Below are 24,836 nucleotides of genomic sequence, written 5' to 3'. Positions count from 1 at the left end.
ATAACATTTATGTATATTTTGATTCAGCTTTACAATTTTTTTTTGCTTTATTCTAATTCTGTATTGTCCAAGCAATTTACAAGTCTCTCAAGAGCACGAGACAAGCATGTTTACTTCGAAAATAAAACAAATTGAATATCTATTAAGCTGAATACCGAATTAGCTTTTCAAGCTTTAAGTGAATAATTATAATTGTTAAAAACAATTGAAAATAAAATACAAAATTCCTGGCCATTTTATGAAGAAAAATTAATAGACCTTTTCCATACTTAACCCACTATTGGCGAAGTGTATTGGCCTGTTGATTCCTCGCTTACGCTAAAATCTTTGTTATAGACCTCACTATTCTTACCCAATTAATAAGTTTTATATTGTTGTACTTTAAATGCTTTTGTGCTCTCTTACTTGATCCCTTCGCGAAAACTCAAAGCCAGCATTTGTTCAAAGTAATGAGCTTCCAAATATATTTCAGAATCAGGGATACACGTGGAATATTTCTACAAGAAGATCAGAGGGGATAAATTCGTCCCAAAAAATGGGTAAATTGTCGAAAACCATCTTTAAAGAACTAAAAAGCTTACACATAACGAAGAAGTAGTTGAAAGGGAGAGGCCTGGTGCTACCACCCCTCTCTACGCACAAAAATTCTTATTAGCTCTAATTTTTATTGTTTATTCGATTTAGATTTCCATTAACTGGTGTGTTGTGAATACAGTCCTGTTTCTTATCTTATAGATTTATTTCTTTTTCTAATGTCTTTTTTTATCTTATACATTTTTTTTTATCCTATACAACACGCAATTTTGCAATAGGTCTTAAACTGTAGCTTATACCAACAGGTCACAATACCTATATAATCAGACTCATTAGTTACAGCTTTTACCCCTCACCGAGCCAGAAATATAGTATTGCTTAACCTTTTTTTGCAGAGAATGATCTAGACTTGCCTGAAAAATAGCAAAATATTTCTATTTCCGTATGATTTTCACCTATTTTTAACGTGTTTTCCACTGTTCAACAAAATGCAAAGCAAATCCCAAAACACAATTCGGTAGAGAAATAAAGCTGAATCTCAGCTACTGAACAATAGAAATCTTTCGCCTTACGTTGAAATATTAACACCATAGGACTGCAGAAACATAACATATTAAAAACTCGCAGAGTGACATAAACCTTTAAAAAATTTAAGTAACCATTTTTGCACAGTGTTATTGCATGGTTGAAAGGTAAAATTCTAAAATCTAGTAAGGAATTTGTTGTAGAAAATGTAGACTCATTGGTATATTGGCAGACTAGGCAGTCTAAATCGTATGTAAATAAATAAATACAAATCATTGCCGATGCTTAATGGATTTGTAATTGAACAGAAAAATGACCTAAATCTTAAAAAAAAAAAAAAAAACAGAAGAAGCTTGATTAGTCTCTGAAAAGGAATTAAGTAAAAAATGTTTTCAAATTAAAGTAAAGAGCGACAATAAAACTTAAAATGAACAGAAATTATTCCGTATATGAGGGGGGATATCCACTTCTCAACGAATGGTGTTTACACTAAAATTTTATAGTCCTTAACTGAAAGCATTTATGAGTGCAATAAGTTTAGTTAAAGGGTAATTGAAAGTGTTTTGCTTCCCGATTGGCCTTTAAAGTATTTGAATAGAGAATTATATTGTTTAAAAGAAATGTCCATCAATAGGCTCTTCCATTCTTAAGGCAGGATGAAATACAATTTTTATTCCATTCAAATTGTCCTTGATTCTGCCGTTGTTCTCCAAAAATAGGTGGGAGGGGTCAAACTTCAATGTAAAGAGTAGGGTGTGGAGTACCCATTATATGCGGAATAATTTTTTTTCGTTTTAGGTTTTATATGCGTTTTTTACAGAACAGCCTTGTCTTTCTTATATAATTTAGGTTCGTTTTAATACGATATCAAAGGTTACCCTAGTTATGAGGAGGGCTACCGCTTCCTTGGACCTTAGTCTTTGCGTCAAAGTTTACCGTTTGTAGAATACTGCTTCTAGAAAAAAGAGCTCATACAGTGTGTCAGCATTTAAAAATAGAGTATAATCTTCCAGAATGAACTATCGTTTCTGCAAGGCAGGGGCGGATCCAGGATTTGTTTTAGGGGGATGGGCACAAAAAGGTTGATCCGATAAACTTGCGTTAGGAGCAAGTTTAATTAACGCAAACTTAGGTTAATTAAGTAAATTACACTACTTTAGACTACGTTAGGGGGGAACACCCCCTCGCCCCCCCCCCCCGCTCTGTAGCCACCCCTGCTGCAAGAAGAGGGGTGCTTTGGCCCTCTCAGTGCCAATACCGTTGCGCTTTATCATATTATCATGAAAACAAATTTGCAGAGTTTTTTTTTAAAAAGAGTCTGAAACCCCTTGAAAATGACGTCAGCAAAACTGACATCATTTTTTAGGCGTAAATGGCTCTTTTTAAAAATTTCTGCGAATTTGTTTTCATAATAACATTTTACTATTCAGACTAATGAAAATAATAATTATCATTCCTGAACCAGCTATAAATGGAAATTTTTCTGCTTAGTCAGTTTTTTTAGGAATACATTTTTAAGTCTGTATGGGCTGTTTTGAGCCCTTTAAGGGCTTAAAATGTAATTTCTCTCAGAGGTGTTTATTGAAATATAACAGAGCATGAAAGAAGGTATCAAATTATGTACTGACTTTCATCCTAGCTAAATTATGTTGAAAGCTGCATATTTACTCAACTGACTATGTCAAAGAATTTAAATAAATGTATCCCTGACTTTCCAAGTACTTGCCACATAAATAATATCATCACTTTATTATCTTTTTCTTTTCCCTTGCTTTCTGTCTTCAATTCACCTACCTTTTTATTTTAGTCAAGATAGCAAATTTAACACATCCTATTATGGGAGTGATTAAAAGCACACGTTTAACAAAAAAAAAAATCTATGCAGGCTCAAATGAACAATTATTTTTTGTTAGGGGAAGTTATTCTTAAGTATTTTCGAAGAGTCTGAAACGCCTTAAAAATGACGCCGGACTGAAATGGAAAGTATACCTCTGAAATCGTCATTGCCACAAAAAGTCTATTGTAAGGAGGGCCGGACCTAGGGAGCTAAGAAGGGGCAAGGTCCCCGGGTGGCACGCCCGGGAGGCGGCAAAACAAGCTTAAATTGCAATATTTTACAATTTTGCGATAGGAGGTGGCAAATTCTACATCCCCGCCCCTTGAGAAAAAACCTAACTCTGGCTGTAGAATCTGGCATCGAAGTCCTCTGACTGTAAGATTACAATCCTCAACAATGAACAATAAGGAAAATTACATTTCTGCGTGAGCAGGAATGTTGATTTTCTTTTTACTTTTTATCAATTAAAAAACCAATTAAATGAGACTTAATTAAAAAACTAATTAAATAAGACTTACCTCAAGTTAGTACCCGTAAATGGTTTTATTCAAATACTCATGAACGGGAGCTGTAATTCTATGCAAATACTTTCAAGACAAGGCAGATAACAGACGTATTACAGACAAACGACTATTTTCAGTTTTTTTTTTTAATTCTTCTAGGAAAACCATTCTAAACTAGCAAGTGATTCAAAACACTGAAAAATATATCTTTAATTATTACATATTTATAGGAACAGGCAGTATAATTTCTTTTTATTTGTTATTAGAAGCAAGTTCGATCTGGTTTGAAAAATAATATGAAGCAATAGAAAAAAAATTTCTCCTTCCAAGAGTACTTTTATAATTTTTTTTTTTCAGGTACGTTCCGTGTCCCCCGAAGGAATATCCCGATGAAGAGTAGCAATGATAGTTGCATTCCAGGCCATAAAATAGACATATGTGTTAGTTTTCTTTTTATTTTGTTCTAAGGTTACTAGATTTCTTCACTTATATGGTTCAAATAATATAATTTTTTAGTTAGCCCGAACTTTAACTTTAAGAAAAAGAATAAGTTGGTCATTTCTTTTGTTTTAGGGCGACAATATGGTGTTTTACTGTTTAAACTATTATGTTTAATTTTGCTTTCTTAAAAGGTTAAAGCCTGTCGTATTTTTAAACCTGACATTTCGTGTATAATCGAAAGGTCACACTTAAATAGTAAAGTGAAGAGCAAAGATAAAACTTAAACGAAAAGAAATTATTGCTTCGAAGTTTACACAACGTAGATCAGCAATATTGGTACCAATAAACTGACTCACAATGTTTCCCTAAATTTGTAGAATTTTGAAGACCTAGTGCTTTACTGAAAACTGACCTTACTTGAGGTTTTGAGAGAATTAAATTTGTATGCAAAAATTTACTGATTTCATAGAAAGTAAAAGACCATTGAAAGCATTATGAATTAGTCTTTAATTTTCTGCAGGACACTTAAGGAATTTTCTGCTCCAAATCGTGTTTTATTGCGTCGATTTTGCGTTTTCAGTAAAGCACTAGTTTTACCAGTAGTTTTAACGACTTATTCTACCATAAAGCCGCCTGAGGCCAACCTGCACATTTTCCTCCCCCACCAAATCTGTTCAAAGCTTTACTCTTTACTGCCTCCCATGAATTTCCAATTTTCTTTAATGCCCTCTTATTCTTTATGACCTCTTCGTATCCTTTTCAGGGATGATCTACTTCCCATTTGGCTCCAGATAGATAATTTATAGGCAATCTATGCTTAAATTCCATTGGCTCGAATTAAATCAAAGTGAAGTACCACTAACTAGGGCTTAAATTGTAAGAAGGCTAGCGACGGATAGCGGAGACTATGCAACGTCTTATAAAAATAATACATCGTAAATCAAATGGGTCTTCGATATTCTTCACTTCTTTTGGGCCAGTCTCATACATTTTTTTTTTTTTTTTTTTTTTTTTTTTTTGTTCATGAATCCAGACAAAAACCACAAAGTGAAAGTGGGGAAGTACAAATATAGCTATATAGTTGGCTTTACGAAAAATACCGTATAGAACAATTATCTTGATAGGGAAAGCTTTGCTAAATAAGAATATTCAAAAGCAAGTATATCCGCAATATTTAACTGTGAAAAGACTGAAAATACCGCCACCCTTCCCCTCAAAATTATCTTTTATCCCTTGGTATTTCAAATCAATACCTTGGTGCATCAAATCAATCATAGGCAGCGCAATAGCACTGCCTGAGTAAAGAACGATGTTGGCACAATGCATTAATTATTGGTTTGGTTTGTCTTAGACCAGTGCACTTCGTGTCGAATGAGTTGTCGTAGAAACTTAGAAAAGGACTCATTCAATTGGAAATTGAAAGGGTCAGTGGAAAGGGTCAAGGAAAGTGATTGGAGGCAAACTAACCCCCCTCCCACAACCAATATTTCCCCAGACACCATTTAATAAAAATTATGAGATAGCCATTTTGTTCAATGTAGTTAAAAGGTCCTGAAATTATGTCTTTGAGGATTAGACCCCCCCCCAGCCCTCAAGGCAAAGGCTTTAAGTTATGCCCTGGGGGCATATACGGTTTATATAAAAAGTGTTTTCGTAGAAACTTCGAAAAGGCTCATTCGATTGGAAATTGAGAGGGCACTAGCCCTTTTTAAGAGTCGAAAGTCGTCAGAGGGAGAATGCCCCCCCCCACGCCCATAATTTCCCCAAATACTTCTGATGAACATTTTAACATAGTCATTTTGTTCAACGTAGTTGAAAGGTCTGGAAATTATGTCTTTGAGGATGACACCCCCCCCCCGCCAAGGGCCCTCAGGGCTAGGGCTGTAAGTTATGCCCTCGGTGCATATAAGGTTTTTATAGAAAGCGTTGTCAATTACGTCTTTGACGATAACAAATCCCCCCGCCCTCATGGCAAGGGTTGTAAGTTATGCCCTGGGGGCATACAAGGTTTTTATTGAAAGCATGGTCACATAAACTTCGGAGGAGGCTCATTGGATTGGTCATCAGAAGCTCTAGTGCTCTTTTAAAGAGTTAAAGTGTTCGAAGGGCAGCTTACCCCCCCCCCCCACATACACACGTCATTGTCCCAAAATGCATCTAATAGAAATTTTGAGATAGCCATTTTATTAAAAATAGTCCAAATTTTAAACAACAAGGCTTTTGGGGTCGACAGTTATGCCGGGGGAAAAGGGTTGTAAGTTATGCCCAGGGTTATGTAAGTTATTAAAGGTTTTTATGGAAGGGTTGGTTGTATAAACATTAGAGGAGGCTCATTTGGTTAAAAATTGGAAGTTCTAGTTCCCTTTTAAGAGCCAAAAGTGATGGAGGGCAGGTAGACCCCCCCCCCCGTCCGATTGCCCCTCCTCACCAAACTAATCTGTCTAAAATTGTGAGATAGCCACTTTCTTCTTAGTAGTTCAAAAGACAAGTAACAAAATCTCTAAGGTTGACACCCCCCCCCCAGTGCCCTAGGTATAAGAATGTAACTCATGCCCTGGGGTTATATAAGGTTTTTATGGAATGGGTGGTCACATAGACTTCAGATGGGGTTCATTTGATTTGAACTTGAAAGTTATAGTGCCCTTTTTAAGAGTCAAAAGTCAATTGAAAGCAACCAGCGCCCTCCCCCCCCCAACGCTCATCATTTCCCCAAAGACATCCAATCAAAATTTGGAGATATTAATTTTTTTCATTGTAGTTGAAGGGTCCGGAAATTATGTCTTTGAGGAAGGCACTCCCGCCCCCACAGCTCACAGGGCAAGGGTTTTAAATTATGCCCCGGGGGCATTTGATTTGATGGGGTTCATTTGATTTGAACTTGAAAGCTATAGTGCCGTTTTTAACAGTCCAAAGTCAATTGAAAGCAACCAGCGCCCCTCCCCCCCCCAACGCTCATCATTTCCCCAAAGACATCCAATCAAAATTTGGAGACATTAATTTTTTTCATTGTAGTTGAAGGGTCTGGAAATTATGTCTTTGAGGAAGGCACTCCCGCCCCCACAGCTCACAGGGCAAGGGTTGTAAATTATGCCCCGGGGGCATTTGATTTGATGGGGTTCATTTGATTTGAACTTGAAAGCTATAGTGCCGTTTTTAAGAGTCCAAAGTCAATTGAAAGCAACCAGCGCCCCTCCCCCCCCCAACACTCATCATTTCCCCAAAGACATCCAATCAAAATTTGGAGACATTAATTTTTTTCATTGTAGTTGAAGGGTCTGGAAATTATGTCTTTGAGAAAGATACTCCCGCCCCCATAGCTCATTGGGCAAGGGTTGTAAATTATGCCCCGAGGGCATATAAGCTTTTTTTTATAGAAAGGGCGGTTGTATATACTTCAGAGGGAACTCACTGGATTCATAATCTTAAATTCTAGTGCCCTTTTTAAGAGTCAAAGTGATAAGAAGGCAGCTACCCCTCCCCCCAACACGTCGTGTTTTCCCGAAATACATCGAATAAAACCTTTTGAGACAGTCAATTTATTCAAAATAGTCCAAAGATTATACAAAAAGGCTTTTGGGGTTGATACAAACCGCCAGAGCCTAGGGGCAAGGGTTGTAAGTTACGCCGCGGGGCATTTAAAGTTTTATGGAAGGGATAGTTGTTTAACTTTAGAAGAGGCTCATTTGCTTGAAAATTGGAAATTCTAGTTCCTTTTTAAGCTTCAAAAGTGATGAAGGGCATTTATCCCCCCCCCCGACAACCCCTCTTTTCACCAAACGTATCTGATTGAAATCATGAGATAGCGATTTTATTCAAAACAGTCCAAAGAACATACAATAATGCTTCTAGGGTTGACAAAACCCCCCAGCGCCGGGGGTATAGGGTTGTAAGTTATGCCATTAGTGTATATAAGGTTTTTATGGAATGGGCGGTCGTATAAACTTGAGATGGAGCAAATTTGATTTGAAATTGGAAGTTATAGTGGCCTTTTTAAGGGTCAAAGTGATTTGAGAGCAACTAACCCCCCCCCTCCATGCTCATAATTTCCCTTAACACCTTCAATCACAGTTTGGAGATAACAATTTTGTTTATCGTAGTTGAAGGTTTCGGCAATTATATCGCTGAGGAAGAACCCCCCTCATCCCTGCAGCTCTGAGGGCAAGGGTTGTATGTTGTTTCCTGGGGGCATATAAGGTTCTTATAGAAAAGGTGGTAGTATATGCTTTGGAGGGGACTCATTGGATTGGCAATCAGAAGTTCTAATGTCCTTTTTAAGAGTCAAAGTTATCAGAGCACAATTACCCCCCTCCCCCACACACACACACAAAGACGTCGCGTTTTCCCAAGATGCATTATATTGATATTTTGAGACAGTTCTTTTATTCAAAATAGTGCAAAGATTATACAACAAGGCTTTTGAGGCTGATACAAACCCCCAGAGCCTGAGGGTGAGGGTTGTAAGTTATGCCCCTGGGGCATTTAAGGTTCTTTGGAAGGGATGGTTGTATAAACTTTAGAGGTGGTTCATTTGATTGAAATTGGAAGGTGTAGTTCCCTTTTAAGAGTCAATAGTGATGGAGGTCAACTAGCCTCCCCCCCCCCAACAACCCGTCTTTTCACCAAACGTATCTTATTGAAATTGTGCGATGGCAATTTTGTTTAAAATACTCCATGCAACATATAGTAATGTCTCCAGGGTTGGTATAGCCCCCCAGAGCCCAGGGGCAAGGGCTTTAAGTTATGCCCTGAGGGCATATACGGTTTTAATGGAATGAGTCCTCGTATTAAACTTAGACGGGTCTCATTTGCTTTTAAATTGGAAGTTATAGTGCCCTTTCTAAGAGTCAAAGTGATTTTTGAACCCCCCTTACGCCCGTCATTTCCCATAACAAACATCCAAACAAAGTTTTGAGACGTTAATTTTTTGTAGCATTGTTTAGAGGTTCAGTAATTATGCGTTTGAAGATTTAACTCCTCCCCCCAGACATCAAGGCAAGGGCTGCAAGTTATGCAATTTGTTTACATATAGTGTGTGTTATTGAGAAAAGCATATTCGACTTCTACTGTCTCAATATACGAAGGGCATTAAGATGAGTCTTTCAGATATGTTGAGGGAGTGCTGAACTAAACCATAACATGTAATGTGTATATGCGTTGTCAAAAGAGTGTAACGTAGGAATGACTGAATATATTAATTTGGAATTTCAGGAAATGATAAGGGAGATGATCAGTTGACCAAAAAGACACTATTTGCACGGTACTACTACTACTACAACTACTACTGCTTCTACAGCTACCACAAGTACTATTACTACTACCACTACTATCGCCAAAACTACTTCTTCTGTAGCGAGTACTACTAAGGCTGAAGATATTAAAAAAAATATCTGAGGAAATGTTGAGGGGAAAATTGAACTAAATCATAATATACTATGAGTATACTGATTGCTGATACGGGCGCATCAGCAATATTTTTGGAACAGCTTATCGTACCAAGAGGAAACTCCAGGGGCATCATGAGTCGGATGATCAGTTGACCAAAAGGCAAAATGTAACTGTTACTACTGTTATTAATACTTCTCCTACTACTGTTATTACTTATAATTATGCGCTATTACTGCTACTACTCTTCCCACTACTACTACTAGTACAATTAAGGCTACACGTATGAGGGTGAAAATTTGACAGAATTTTGAGGGGGAATTTGAACTAAATCAAATACACACTATGCGCTTGTAGATTGTCAAAAGGGTGCATCTATAAAATGGATGTGGGTATTAAGTTGGAACTTTCGGAGAATACTTCAATTGACAAAAGGGGAAGATCAATTGACAAAAAGGTAATATATACATGTCACTAATAACACTAATACCACTGCTACTTTTCCTTATGCTACTACTGCTATTAAACTACTCCAACTACTTCTTCAATTGCAACAACTTGTAAGGCTTAGAGTATTAAGGTGAAAAGGGCGTTATAACGGTGTCAAAAGCGCGCATCAACAATATTTTTTGAACGGCTTAACGTGTCAAGGTAAAACTTACGGGGCATCATGAAAAGGATGTTCAACTGACCAAAAGGCAATATGCACATTCTACTACCGCTATTAATACTGCTGCTACTACGTCTACTAATACAACACTAACACTGCAACTGCTTTTTCTACCACCGAAACTACTAAGATAATAGTACTTTTAAGGCTAAGTCTACGAAGGTATAACTTAAGAGAATATTGATGGCAAATTCGAACTAACAAAAGACACTATGTGCATTTAGAATGTCAAAATAGCGCATCTTAAGAATTGATTTGTGTATTAAGTTGAAACTCTCAGGGAACACTTAAAAGGGATGATAAATTGACCGAAAGGCAGTATTTGCAGACTACTACTAATATTACTTCTACTGCAATATTTAGCAGCTCTACCGCTAATATATATGTTGCCCAAATTGCTGCTTCTGTCGTAACTACATTTAAGGCTAACGGCATTAAAATAAAAATTTCAAGAAGTATATGAACAAACAAATTATCAAAAGAGCAAATTGACAATGTCATAGCAGTGGCAAATTGTATTAAGTTGAGTAATTATACTACTGCTGTGACTACTGTTGCAGCTATACCTTAGGGCATGAGGGTGAAATTTTCAGAGAATACTTCTGAAAATTTCTCTTGTACGGATGACAGCCTGCCATCCGTATGCAAGTTGTCGAAAAAGAATATCAGCAGTATCTTAGGAACAGTTTCGTGTGTAAAATTACAACTTACAGCGCTTGTTATGGGGGATGTTGAACTAACCAAAATCAATGCTTGTATCAGCAATGCTTCAGGACCGGTTGATGGTATTAAGCTAAAAATTTCATCGTGTGTTGCAGGGGATGTTGAAAAAAAGGTGTTTTTTGTACACTTCTACTAATGCTACTACTCCTACTACAACTATTGCTACTACACAAGCTAAGGGTATTAAGGTGAAGCTTTGAAGGAATATATAGACGGATGCTGAACTAAATAAAAACAAACTATAATCATGTAGATTGTCAATAGCGTGACAAAGCAATATCACAATAACAGCTTATATTATTAAGTTAGACCTTTCAGGGTAGGTTGCAAGGGCGGATCCAGGATTTTTTTCGGGGGGGGGGGTTACTAATTTTTGACTCAGTTTTCGACTAATTTTACTGATGTTTACCTAGGTTTTAATAATTTTCGGTTTATTTTCGATTCGGTCAAAAATTTCGGAGGGGGGGGGTTCAAACCGGGTAACCCCCCCCCCCCCTGGATACGGTCTTGGTAGGCTGTGACAGATTTTGAACTAGCCAGAACGCACCATTTGTATACTTTTGATACTACTTCTACAGCTACTGTAACTAATGAGACTAAGGGCACTAAGTTGAAACGTTAAGGGGGTGTTCCAATTAAACAAAAAAAAACTATACGCATGCAAGCATTAAAAAGACATATAAGCAATATCAGAGGCAGTGCTGCTCTATTATAGCTACTAATATCATTGATATTTTAAAGTAGGTAATTTGATTAGAAATTCAAAGTTCTAGTACCCTTTTAAGAGTCAAAAGTGATTGGAGGGCCAATCAGCCCTCCTGTTTAGCTCATAATTTTCCAAACACTTCCAATCAAAATTTAGGATAGCCATTTTGTTCAGCATAGCTGAACGGTCGTGTAACTGTATCTCTAGGGCTATTGCATAGGTCAACCCCCCCCCCCACACACACAGTTATGTAATTTGCCCATGTTCAAAAACTAAATGTTGCCTTAAGATTAAATCAAAAAGCACTGTGTGTATGCTGATTGCCAATAAGACATCTCAGAAGTTTCCCAAGAACGACTGAGGGTATTATGCTCAAGCTTTTGGGGCTATTTCCATTGCTACTTTTGCTCTTAAAATCTAGCTAAATCAGAAGAGTGTAAGTATATCCAAGCTGTCAAAAGTATAGATAGATATTTTTGCGAATGGTATCAAGTTTTATTTTTCAATTCAACTAGAGGAGGTATAAAACTAAATTAAATACTACTATTTGTGTCCAGATTTTTAAAAGGGTGTCTGTTGTTCAAAATTGTAGAAAAATTTTCGCCAGCAGACAAATAGCAGGCCAAACTATAAATTCTTAAAAAAGAATCGAAAAGATTTAAACTATTATTTTCTTTTTCTTTAAAACGACTTTATCAATATAAAAGAACAGAAATTAACTAAAAAACTTTTTCCACAAAATAAGTTTTTCATTGAAAAGTAATGAACTCCATTAAACCAAAAATTAACAAAAATAAAATCAAATAATCTACCAAGCATAAAACTGCCACTAGTCAGCATGGATAAATAAATCAAACTCAAAACGCACAGAAATTACAATAAATGACCGATTGAAACTCAAAACGAGCAGAAATTAACATTATTAGGGCTATTAGGAAGACCCCTATGCCTTCCCAAGGCCAGAACGTAATTTGCACTTTATCGAAAATTTTTTGTTTAAATGTTTTCACTTTTATAACTTTAAATCAAGTATTATTGAATTTTAAGGAATAAATTTCAGCATATGTACGTTTCTTAAACTGACAATGCACATTAATTTGTATTTTTTCAATAATGTGCAAATTATGTTCTGGCCTTATGGGCCAGAGGGCAACATAAAATTTGCCCAAGTAAAAGAGGGTGCAGTCTATATAATTCACCAATATCAGTTAAAATGGAAAGAGAATTTTGCCACAAAGCGGTAATGCCCCTGCTCAAACTGTTGGTAGGGGGTGGCTAAGAGTGCTTTGTTATTATCTAAAGGTCCTCCTTTTCCCTTTTTTCAAGTAGTGGGAGTCTGGGTTTCAGCAGTAGCTGCATTATTGTTGCAATAGCTGTGGAAACTGTCAGTTGACACTTATTTAAAAGGGCACCTATTATTTGGGTTCAACTTAATAGAGTTTGTAATTGTAAACCAAATTCTCAAAAGCGTTTGAAAAAGAGCCTGAAACACCTTAAAAATGATGAAAATCAAGTCCTTGGTATCACCATGGTAGAAAACTTTTTGACCGGGGACTTACAATGCCCCAGTTTGAAGAATCAAGGGATCACGTTTTAGTATTGGTAGCAGTGACATGCCTCCTTTTTCTATCAATGCTATCAGGCTATGAGAGGTCTTGGAGAGATGAACAACGGCTAAATTGAAGCCTAAGTTTTATATCTAGCACCGTTTTTAAACATCAAAAGCAATCACGTTGGAACAAGGTGTCATTTTTAGCCGGTTTTGCCTCAGAAGAGCAGTTTTTGTTCTATAAGGGTAAAACTGTCGTCGGGTGGAAATTTTTATGAAGCCAATTGGTTTAAAGCTGTTGAAAACCACGCATTTAACTTTTGCAGTTTGCGAGGATCTAATGCAACCTTGTAGCACATTCATTTCTAAAGCTTTCCACGTTAGTTTCTCATTTCATATACCAGTAGTCCTATAAAAATCCCTTTCAATCTTTTGATACTCAATCTTTGGAACGCGCGCGAAGAAATCTATCCACCAAATATTTGCATGCCAATGTTGTCGGTTATAAGTATTTTTCGTTTGAAGAAAGTTGAGAAGGATGCAAAATTAGTGAGAAATAGCCAAAAAGAATCATTCAAGAGGATATTTGAGTATGTTCGATACTGTAAATATTTAGCGTTAATTTTACATTCAGGGCATATTGCTATTTTGGACCTATTTTGAATCGCTGTTTTACAAATCTGAGCTTGCTGATTACGCGCACACATAAAGCTAATATTTAAATATAGACGTCAAACATATGTTACAGGGGACCCCGGCCCCCTGTAACACCAATAGTTACACACACATAGACACAATTTACCTCATTCTACATATTAGTATTGAGGGGTTATTAGGAAAGTATCCATAATAAATACACCCTTATAATTAAGAGTCCCCAAAGAAGTAGTATAACCGTCATAAACCAAAACGTATTAAGCACATATTTCACAAAGGGACTTTGATTTACAACCAAATTTGGTATTAAGAACTCTCAAGCATGCTGATCACAAATCTGAGGCTATTTTTACGAACCAGACATCAAAAATAAAAGCTACATTAATTACTTAATTGACAAACGGTACATTTGTTGCTTATTTACTTAATTAACCCTCATGCCGGGATGGCGTTGAGAGCGTCGTCAGCCTTCTTCACGTGGGGCGGTCTGCAGCTATGTCCTCTGCATCAGTCAGCAAAATTCCTGCTTGGTCCAGGAAAATCCCAATACTATCACTCCACTGGAACTTGGGTCTTCCTCTTGGACGATTCCCGACACTACTGGTTAGTTCAAAGCCGTATAGGATCCTAGCCGGAGTGTAGGTAGGCAATTGCAAAAGATGTACAAACCAACGAAATGTCCGCTCGGCAACCAGGAGTGACAAAGGTGATTGGGAAGTCATACTTCGTAGACGGTCGTTGCTAACAAAGTCTGTCCATCGGATTCCCTCGATTGTACGAAGCCATTTAGATTGAAAAGTTTTGAGACGGCGCTGGACAGCTGCAGTTGTAGGCCATGTTTCAGCTCCGTATATCAGGATCGAATAAACTGACCCTCCAAGGATCTTCATCTGGAAATCAGAACTATGCAGGAATCCTCAATCTGCATAATTGAAGAGCCCTAAATTGGCACATTTCGTCCGTGACCTCGCCCCACCCAGCTTCCCGATATATAGATGCTATGCCTCTTCCTACTCGTGATCATTATTGATTATTTAGGGTAAGGTCATTGAGAATCCTTTGTTAACTGTTACAAATCTTCAAGGTCGTAGTGTGATAACAACCTATTACAAATTTGTACAAGGAAGACCAAAGATAACAACATATCTAGTACAAACTCAAAACAAGGCCTCGTTTCACCCAGGATGGTACTGACGATTTACGAGCAAGCTGATTACAAATCTTAGGCGAATACTACAATGGAATGGTGAAAACTTGTAAAATATTAAGTAGATATTCCACAAATAACGCAGATGATACACCAACTCGATTATAAGAGCCGTGAAAGGAAATTTAATTTTTACATTAGAAGGCAAACGTCTTGTAATTTTGGACTTTTCTCTGCGCGCTTGAGCCTTCGGATACACAAATATAGCCTACCATTATCTCCCTCTGCTCGCGACAGCTGGTAAGTCAGACCTTTGGTCCTTGCATACTTTTTATCACGAAATAACATTTCCAGTTTTTAGATATTGTTATCATAAACATTTGGAAACTAGTGCGAGCTTTTCAATGAATATCTGCAATAATCGTACATGTTCTGTTGAATTAATTTTATCCTAAATAGTTTACGGTTAATTCGTAGTACCTTCACCTCCTTTTTTTTTAATGGGTACAATTAAGATAGCTAATTAAATTTATCCGTCTTTTCTATTAAGAAACGAAACATAAACAAAGCCTTTTGATTTTGAGTTTCGTCTGTTAAAAGGCTTAAATCTAGATTAATACACCAATCTACCAGCAGACACAATTGCCAATTACGCAATCATAACTTAATTTGGATTTTTAAATATGTAATGGGATTTTTTCCACCACCCACGCTTTAGTTCGATAATTTTCAGCTTTTCTATTCATTTTTGAAACATCACAATACTCCTTAAATAAGCGCTAGACAGAACCAATCTCACAAATATCATTTTTTCTTTCCTTACAAAACATTTTAATGGATAGACGTTCAATTCAAACGGTTAAGCCAAGTTCTCATTCCAGTCAATCGAATTCCACAAGGAAAGAATTGTTAAGCTATCAAAAATTGGAAAGGTCATGCCTTACCATCTTGCTTTACAAACTAAACACATAATAAAGCAGCTTAATTTCATTAGCTTAGTTTCTTAGTTTTATTTTTCTGATAAAGAAATAGGTTACTTGTGACCTCATCTAATTACTATTAGCTAATCATAAAAGCAGCTAAGCTAATTTTTCAAATCCATGGATAAACTTAATATCATCAAGTCCAGTCGAAATCAATGTATTTTGTTGTTCTGTAAGATAAGATGAACTGTCTAATTGTTTGTGCCTTAACTTAATTACTAAGGGTAAATTCAAGATGACGGATGGTTCATTTGCACATACCCTTTTTTGTCACTTCCGACATTTACCAGACATAGACTGAAAAAGGCACTGTGATAGTCGAGCAGGATACTATGTAGCTAGATATTCAAACTGTTTTTGTTTATTTTTTAAACAAATTGTGAAAAGTGTGGTTAAATCCCGTTTTCTAGAACTATAATGAGAGAAAGGTTGAGATGGCTAGGGCAAGATCTGCGGATGAAGGATGGCATATTGCCAAAAACCGTCCTTGTCGACCATCCGTCTAGGGTCAAACGGAAACCAGGTCGTCCCCAAATGGGGCGGGAGGATGCCGCAAGGAAAGATTTAAAGGACATTAAAACTTCCGGGAAGGTGTAAAGGGGGAAACTTTGAATAGTTTGGGATAGAGGAGGAGCATGCGTAGCTGTGTTGGCCTCAGGCGACTTACTGCTCTAGTGAGTCGTTGTTAGTAGTAGTAGTAGTAAATGTAGTATATGTCATGTTAATGACTGTTCGTAACCTGTCGTACTAAATAGCTGGAAAGAATTTTACTTAGTTTTTTATTGAAATTATGTAATGTTTCGGTGACTAACATACCTGGAAGTTTTAGGGACCTTTTAGGGACCTTAAATGTGGTTCAAATATTCATCCCTGCAATAGTCGTTTATATCCAACATTATCTGTTTTTAAAATTGAATATACGAAGCATGAAAAAAGCAAGAAGTGAACTGATCATATCTTAACGAGTTTATTTAGCAATGTTGAGAACCTTAGCTTCAAAAAAGATACAAAATATAATACAGTCAAACATAAAAAAGGAAAATCACAGGTCAAAACATCGTGGCAGGAAGATGAGGCCGTTCTTCTAATTTATCATAATCCACATGGAATTCCTTGGCAACCTTTCGCCAATTTTGTGGATCCCAGAAAAAATACGTACCACGTTCATATGAGTTAGTTTTCTCAACAGGAACCATACCTGGAGCTCGAGTGATCCATACCCTTTCTTCCCGATGATACCGCCAATCTCTGCTATACCTAAAACAAAAAGAAAGGTGAACAAAACACACAAGTTAATGAGTCCGCAAGAATCATTGTTTTAGCCATCTAAAAATAAAAGTATTCTTTGTAAACAACAAGTTTCGAGAGATAATAGTTGATTGACTTGAGTTTATTTGAGGTCACCTCACGTCTCCAAGGACCTTGTGACCGGACTTCGTGTTATTTTTCTTTCTTCAATGTGCAGTAAACTTCCAACTGCTGCAAATTAAAAGACGACAGTGTATACAATTTTAAAGATAAGGCACTACACATTTCCAAGTTTATCAGTCATTAACAAAAATTCCAATATAAGATTAGTTATTGTTAATGAATGTTCACTATTCCATGTAGCATAATTTATCTGCATTGGCAAACCATTCAATGAAAAAAAAATCCATTATCATTTTCCTATAGTTTACATATGATGGACAATCAAACAAAATATGTTCCAAAATTTCATTTATTCTACAATTTTCACAATTGGGATTTTCACCGTAAAAACGTCCCATGTACCTTCCTGTACCACAATGTCCTAATTTTATACGAAAAGCAGCTCTTACTCTTTGTCGGTTAAGATGATGGTAAATTCCAAGATTTGACTTGGTTTAGGTCAAGCTGTCACTGCTGATTCTGCTTGTTGCTGTATTACATAACAATAATCTGTCATTTCTTGTTATCTTTTGTATTATATTAGCAATTTGGCTTGTTTCATTTGGTGTGTCTGGCGTTAAAACTTCACCGTCTAATATGGCTTCTTTTGCTAATTTGCCTACAGCCTCATTACAGGGGATCCCAGCCTGACCAGGCAACCATTGTAAAGATATTGATCAACCACTATTCAATGATTCAAGCAACATAGAATAACATTTATGAATTTCAAAACTTTTATTCTTTTTTAGATGAAAATTTAGAATTGCTGTTAGAACACTTTTAGAGTCACAAAATATACCAGACTTATTTGCATATAGGTATTAAACATGCCAAACCAACTCCCTGATTGTCTTTTGAACCATCAGTGAACACCTGGATATGATACTTATATAGGGATTTTGTAAGGCTCTTAAATATAGGAAGTACATGTGGTATTATGATTGCAGGGAATTCAGTGCTTCCTGATAGTGATTTCAGTGTCCCAGGCAGCGTTTCCACTTTTATTTTCAAACAATCTGGAAAACCTTAGTGATTTTCGGCAGAAAATCGGTAGATGACACTCAGAATTCGGTAGAAAATCAGTAAGAATTTTTTTTATTATATATTATGTTTTTGGAATTGTTCGAGCGATTTGCGAGTACAGTACCACATTCTAAAAGTTCAGAGAGCAGTTCTACAAGCCAAATGGGATTCCATAAAGAAAAAAGGGATCTCGTCAATCAATTTTGTCAAACTTGACAAAGGGAAGCAGCTAGAAGCTCGAAAAAATGATGAAATGTATTTGATTTTGTAACCTAACGTAGTCGTATTTCATTCTGACTTTAAAGCTGTTTCATTAAGACGTTCTTCTTCAGCAACCCTACTTTTCTCACTTTTTCAGGCTCCACATGGCAGCCCGCTAAGTTCAGAACGGTGACAGAAAATCCGGACGAATTCTGAACACCAGGCCTTTAGCCATTGAGTCTGTGTCAAGTGGATAAACTTTTTTTTTTACCACTATCCTATGGAATAAAATACAAAGTCTCAGCTCATTAATATTCATATAACTACAAAAAAAAATTGCGCAACTTTCAAATATATAGACTGCATTACATTCACTAAAACAAAGGAATATCTCTGTTAGCTTCGGCCATCCATCTTCCACCGCTGATGTTTAACATGGCTGAAAATTTTTTAAGACCAATCTATAGAAAGCAGTAAGAACACACTCTAAAAGACTGACGGGAAGCAAAACGAAGTTTCATCATTCGTTCTGCTGTTATGTTTTTTGCATTCTGAATTAATTAACTAAATTAAAGAACTTAAAGAGCCTGTCGTTTCGTCATAATAGAAAAAATCAAGATAGAAAGTGACAAAATTAGAGCTTAAACGGAAAGGCAAACGGCATTTTACAAAATGAACAAGAAAGGCTATACACGGAAGAAATAAAATGCGAGACCAAAAACATAAGACTGGGGAAAGAGATTTTCTATACGCAATCTATTGCCTTCAGTTGTACAGAGCAACTGCAGACAAAGTCTAATTTTTGTCATATTTCTTTCAATTTTAAGTAACTATATTTCTTTGGACCATTTGAACCTACTGAATCAGCTGGATCCATATATTTTTAGTTCCTATCCTGCTTCCATCTTCTTTCTACTAGCCAACACCTATTATTAGCTTATGAATTGAAATAATAACAAACCTTGAAGGTATTTAAATGATTAAACACAGAAAATCAATGCAACCACTGTGAAATGGATAGTGGGCAATGTTCATACATGTGACAGCAAATTGAAATCGTGCTGTCTCAACTGTCTGTGACGTGGCTGCGTCCTTTTCACCCCAGACTATAACCCTAAAAGACCACAGACAACAACCATGCAAAAAATAAAGAATGACCACAAAGTAACATTTTCCTGGGACTTAGTTTTCTGGATATTTTTGGTAGTTTCAGTCTGTTCTTTTTTGTTTGTTTTCATACGGGTCAAAATTAACGGTACCCCAGCTTCACTGTGCAGAAATTTTGTTGGCGTCGTTTTCCTGGCTCCAAAGGCAATCCGAATTGCTGAATTATGGATTGCGTCAAGTTTTTTCAGAGAACTAATCCCCGACAGGATCGTGGTTAAAAGGTACTAGGTTACATGGAATCAGAAAAGAGGTGCCAGGGTTACCAAATTTTTTCCTTGACCTGTCAGGTTTCGGGCCGAAATCCCGCCATTTGGATTAATACCCTTTCATTCTGTGTTTAGACCTTCAACTACATTTAACCATGACGAAACTACCGATTCCAAGTACTTTACACTCGCCCATCAATGTCACAAGTCAGCTACTCCGCAACCCCTGTCACCCCGGGAAGAGTGCTTACCTTAGAGCTCTTATACTATTTTAGTAGACTCTTTACAACCAAATATAAGTTTAGTAATTAAGCAATGTAATGTAAAGCAATGTAAATTAAGTTCTTGGCGATAGTTGAAGGACGTTGGAAACTTTTATCAAGGTTGATGGATGTTCAATACCGTATCTCAAAGTAAGAACACACTCATTACTATTGAAATACTCATGTTACAGATGGTAACTGCTTTCATGCTCTATAGGCAGAATTAAGTGTCATGAGGTACGTGTTTCTTGTGAACTTGAACGACTTCAAACTAAAATTTTAAAACAAACGCATCGTGTGTTTCTTTTCCCTTATTGTGGAGCGCAAAAATAGCAGTTCTATTTAATGCTGACCTTCTGCCAAAAAAACAAATTTCTTCTGCACGTCAAGTCCTTCCCAAAAAACAAATTAGTTCATGATCACATTTCATGCTAATTAAGAAGCTTGATAAGCTTCTCAAGAAGCTTGTCAATCGTCGAACATACAGTTAATCGGTCTAAATACGTCATAGGATTTTGGGTCTTTATTTTTCTTAAAAATGCAAGTTACCAGACCTTCACATAGCGAATCAGGAATATGCTGCTGGGCGATACAAGCCTGGAATAAAATAGCAAGATGTTCGATCAATTTTACTGTCCTGTATATTGGATGCTCGGGTTGCAGGCCATCTGAACCCAATGCTTTACCTGGTTTAAGACGGCAAATTTGTGCCTGAATAGATGCCGGCGTGATGGTGATACAGTTTTTTTTAGCATGATCTAACTTTGCAAAATAACCCAAAAGTATAGATCGAAATGTTGTATCAAGAAGAGGTGGATCGTTAGAGAATAATGTGGAAAAAATTACTTTCCCAAGTGTCTAAGTCAATCGATTGTCCTCAGATGAAGAAGTCGTGGTAAGTTTTAATACGTGTCGCCCCAACAGCTGGGGGTTATTTTTAAAATCCCGCGGAAGATTGCAGATTTGACGCCGTTTCCATTGCCGAACCGTTTTTCTATATCCACGTTTCGTATATTTGACAATCTACCACCTGAACTTAGATAACCGCAGTCAGTCCAAATGCGGAACCTGATTTTGTGTCGATGTTTAGCACTCTGAAGTTCAACATCTTCACTCCACCCTTTTTACGTGTCCCAACTTAAATTTTGGCTAAAGGAAGAGAAACTGAAGCAGCGATCTTGATTGAATGAACTAATTCCGACAAGGAAAATCCAAATCGAGTGTGTTCCCGTTTATGGACGCACATAAAAGATGAAATGGAATCCGGATTTTCGACAACATAGAATATAATGTTGTCTGATATAGAGAGAGATCCAGACGATCCCAGCAAGGCTTAAAAAACCACTTAGGCTTTTACGCATGAAGAGGAAGAAAATAGGTAAGCCGAAACTGCAAACTTAAGTGATGGCTTGGTAGGATATCGCTTGAGACGTTAACAATGGTACCCTGCATCTGTTGGGCAATCGTTAGAACGAAATCCGAAGTGGAGCCCGAGTTGTGCACATAAGAAAACGGCTTCGATTTTGGCAGACGAGAAAAACGCCACTTGGAAGGGAGAAAAGTAATATTTGAGTAAGCGGTGCGGTCTTATTTTTATATCCGTGTTAAAATCACCACAAATAAATATTGACTTATTTGCTGACTATGAACAGAATTAAAAAGCGAAACACAAACTATCGCAAACTTACGATAAGAGGACTCATTTCGGTAGTTCGTTGACATATATACACATATTAAAACAAAAGAACAAAAATCAACTGAAATATATGTATTAGAAGATTCAAAAAAAGCACAAGTAAACTTTTTATTTACTGCAATTGTTAAGCCGCCGGATGGATGACCAGATGTCAGTTTGGTGGCCGAAAAAGGAGCATGTGGTCGCGCAGGAGCTCTAGCTGTGAAACATCATAAACACTTAGGTGTTCACTGATACACACAATTTCGTAACTACTAAAAAGCCTTTCGAGAGTTCCAATCTCGTCCTGAACACCGTTAACATTTTGATACAAAAACGACACGACTGAGTTAGAAATCATCACCACTTAGAAATTACACACGGGCAGATGAATTAAATCTTCCTGAGGCTCCTTGAATGGAGGTGTGCTTCTTAAGCTCCTGAGACACCAAGCTATTACTACGATGATTTCCTCCGCAATTAGCGCACTTAACAATCTGAGATAAACATGCTAGGTCCTTGTTAGTGTAATCACCGACCTGCACATTAAAAAGAAAGAAAAAAAAAGCCAAATTTGCCTTAAAAAGGCGAACTTGAGCCTTAAATTGCTCAAGTAGATGCTGGAGCTGCCAGAAGAAGTTAAAAAGCCCTCATCCCACTTTGCATTAAAAAGCCACTATAAATCCAAGATCTAGATTTGCTTGAAGACAAACAGTTAAGATCAATCAATAACCAACAGATTACTTTATTTGTTACCAAATTCATTAGGGAGCATGAAGAATAGTTAGTCCAAAGGCCAACATAAATAAAATAACAGTTTTTAATATCACCAGCTAGGCACCATCCAAAGTATTAATAAAAATCCTTTTCGTTCATAAACCATACCTTGAAATGGTTATGGAGAGCTGGTGAAATAGCCCATGAATATAAGAGTTCTGAAGATTGGTGTACGAATTTCTTTATAATAATATAACAAAGTACTAACAGTTGAAATATACAGGCAATTCCCGAGTTTATTCTTTTTGTTGACCAATTCAGAAAACAGTCTCGCAGCCTTTATATTAGGGTGGGGCGGTGGACAAAGATGAAGCATACACTTAGCTAATTCATGAGATCGGGGTTTGCCTTCAGATCTTTGGTGCGAAGCAGGGGTGTCCCAAGGCTCATTTTATTGAGAGGGGGGGGTTTCGTAAATTTTACTGAATCGCTACCTGATTTATGCCGAATTTTCTGCACAAATCAAAAATTTTGCTCTGAAAAATTTCTTCCGAAATTTTTGCCTTCGGCGAAAATTTTACCGAATGCCAAAAAAGTTGGGTGGGGGGACCTCCCCCCCCCCCTCAGGACGCTCCTGGTGTGAAGTATGCCTTTTCAAAACCCTGAGGGTGACACGAATACAGATCTACAGGTTCTTTTATCTAGGAAGCATATTCTGATATCATCTGTCAGTGATTATGCACTGTAGTATGGATTTTTGTAATTCAGTCAGATTTCTTCCGAAACAAAATCGAACTGTGCCAAAAAAGTTGACTAATGGGTCTATAAGCCACACCAGACAATACAATGTCTGGGTTCGGAAAAATCAATGACTCCAAAGCTGGGTACTATTCCCTTGGATAAGTTAAGGGAACTGTCTTGACTAAAAAAAAAAAAAAAAAAAAACTGATTTCCCATAAGGCTTAAACACTGGAATCATTCCAGCTTAAGGTATATGTTCCTTCTGAAACAAGCGATTTTACGACAAGCCTGCGGCTGTACGTTGCACTAAAAGGACAAGAAATTCATATCACAAGATTCTTTGATCTCAGACTTGTCTATTCACCAGCCCATGATTATGCTATTGCCTAGACTTTCCTTAGAGAAATATATAAACTTTTATAAAAAACAAAAAAAAAAACAGGAAAATTGTCCTTCTTTCAATGATTTTCAGGAAATTTGTATCATACTTTTACTCTGAAAAACCCTGTACAAGAAATTTCAAAAGTTTAATTGGATAGATGAATTGAACTGAGTGTCAACTATGAAATAATAGCAAAGTTTTTGTATTTCGTTCATGTTAAAATCGTAAGAGAGAAGGAAAGATGGCATACCAAAAGGCATACCTTGTACAGGGGAACAATAACCTTCAAATGCAGTTAGAATTCCAATGCGTTTAACCTAACCTTGGAAAAATAGAAGGAATGTCTAAGAAGCATGTTAGGTTACACAAAGGCTAGGGAAATTAATTAGGCTACATTCCTGTTCTATTTCTTTATGAATTAAAAATGTATCCCCATAGCTCATAAAACGGGCAGAAAATAACTAAACACATGACCAGCTCAATTACCAGCCTAAGCTTGTTAGGGGAAAATCTTAATCAATCATTCATAGTCCTTTTAGGTTAATATAAGGCGCATTCAAAAATGTAATTCTCAGTATTGATTCTCAATTATTTGCTATTGCCTTTATCCTAAAAAGTGTATTACAACAGAATTAACCAATCGTGTTATCATAAATTGTAAAATGGCCTAGCACCGCAGTCCCTTATAGACTAACAATAATGACATTGTAAGAAATTTCTCGTTATTTTATTTTTGGACCAACAATAATAACAAATGATTAGTCATCTTTAATGATATTCTAAATAGCACATTAAAGACCACAATTTTCTGCTGCCGTTGCAATGGCCGCAGAAATCTGCTGCCGCAGCCAATAAAACTAACCCCGCGTTCAACAGAGCTTATAGCAATGAATTGCAATAACTAATTAAACCAGCATAATCATTGAGTTCTATTGAACGCAGTTTAACATCAAAATGAAATTCTTACAAAAAAAAAAATAAATACAAAAAAATCTTGCAAACCAATAAAAACATTTGACACTAACTGAAAACATTGGTATCTTATACTAACAGATAAATATTCCAATAATTTCTCATCTGTAAAAGACGAATTTTACCTATTGAGCTCCGAAGCACAATATACTAATGATTAATTGCAATTGGCTATTGAACTACAAAAATCACTAGAATCATTTGCAATAACCTTATGGAACGCGGGGTAAATCTTTATTCCTGGCTTCTACGCCCAAATGTGTGAATACCAAATTAAAGTGACGCCTATGCATTCATACTATTTTCTTTCAGCTTGTTGCATGTCCGACACAATCTACAGGTCGGTCAAAAGTCGAGAGTGAAGCAGCGTGTTCACAATACACATATTCCTCTTCAAAATAAAATTGCAATCTCCTACATCG

General features: G+C 36.6%; 3 protein-coding genes across 5 annotated transcripts in view; 1 reads left to right on the top strand and 2 right to left on the bottom strand.

The window, feature by feature from the left end:
• LOC148942667 (inactive phospholipase C-like protein 1) overlaps nucleotides 1–3,887 on the top strand; it is a 440,344-nt gene extending 436,457 nt beyond the window's left edge. Inside the window, exon 21 of one of the 3 annotated variants that reach the window (XR_016143118.1) lies at nucleotides 3,757–3,887. Coding sequence is in view for 1 of the 3 variants with exons in the window: in XM_089102765.1 (XP_088958891.1) it covers nucleotides 3,757–3,799 (43 nt within the window). In the remaining 2 variants the exon portion in view is untranslated. The remainder of the gene's footprint in view (nucleotides 1–3,756) is intronic. The other 2 variants (XM_089102764.1, XM_089102765.1) reach the window with 2 other exon arrangements.
• Nucleotides 3,888–14,000: 10,113 nt separating this feature from the next.
• Nucleotides 14,001–14,417, bottom strand: LOC148942666 (uncharacterized). The gene has a single exon (XM_089102320.1). The coding sequence runs from the start codon at nucleotides 14,415–14,417 to the stop codon at nucleotides 14,001–14,003; it is 417 nt and encodes a 138-aa protein (XP_088958446.1).
• A 2,191-nt stretch (nucleotides 14,418–16,608) lies between these two features.
• Rga (CCR4-NOT transcription complex subunit regena) overlaps nucleotides 16,609–24,836 on the bottom strand; it is a 77,033-nt gene continuing 68,805 nt past the window's right edge. The window contains exon 7 of the mRNA XM_089102820.1: nucleotides 16,609–16,914. Within this exon, the coding sequence (XP_088958946.1) occupies nucleotides 16,707–16,914 (208 nt within the window). The 3' untranslated portion in view covers nucleotides 16,609–16,706. The remainder of the gene's footprint in view (nucleotides 16,915–24,836) is intronic.

The sequence above is a fragment of the Artemia sp. Qi Xiang Cuo genome, chromosome 16 (assembly GCF_049724085.1).
Source record: "Artemia sp. Qi Xiang Cuo chromosome 16, ASM4972408v1, whole genome shotgun sequence".
NCBI lineage: Eukaryota > Metazoa > Arthropoda > Branchiopoda > Anostraca > Artemiidae > Artemia > Artemia sp. Qi Xiang Cuo.
This window is presented reverse-complemented; position numbering and strand designations above follow the sequence as displayed.

What these genes read in the sequence shown, in the direction of transcription:
- LOC148942666 (XM_089102320.1), bottom strand. Translation starts at nt 14,417, where the DNA reads ATGAAGATCCTTGGAGGGTCAGTTTATTCGATCCTGATATACGGAGCT.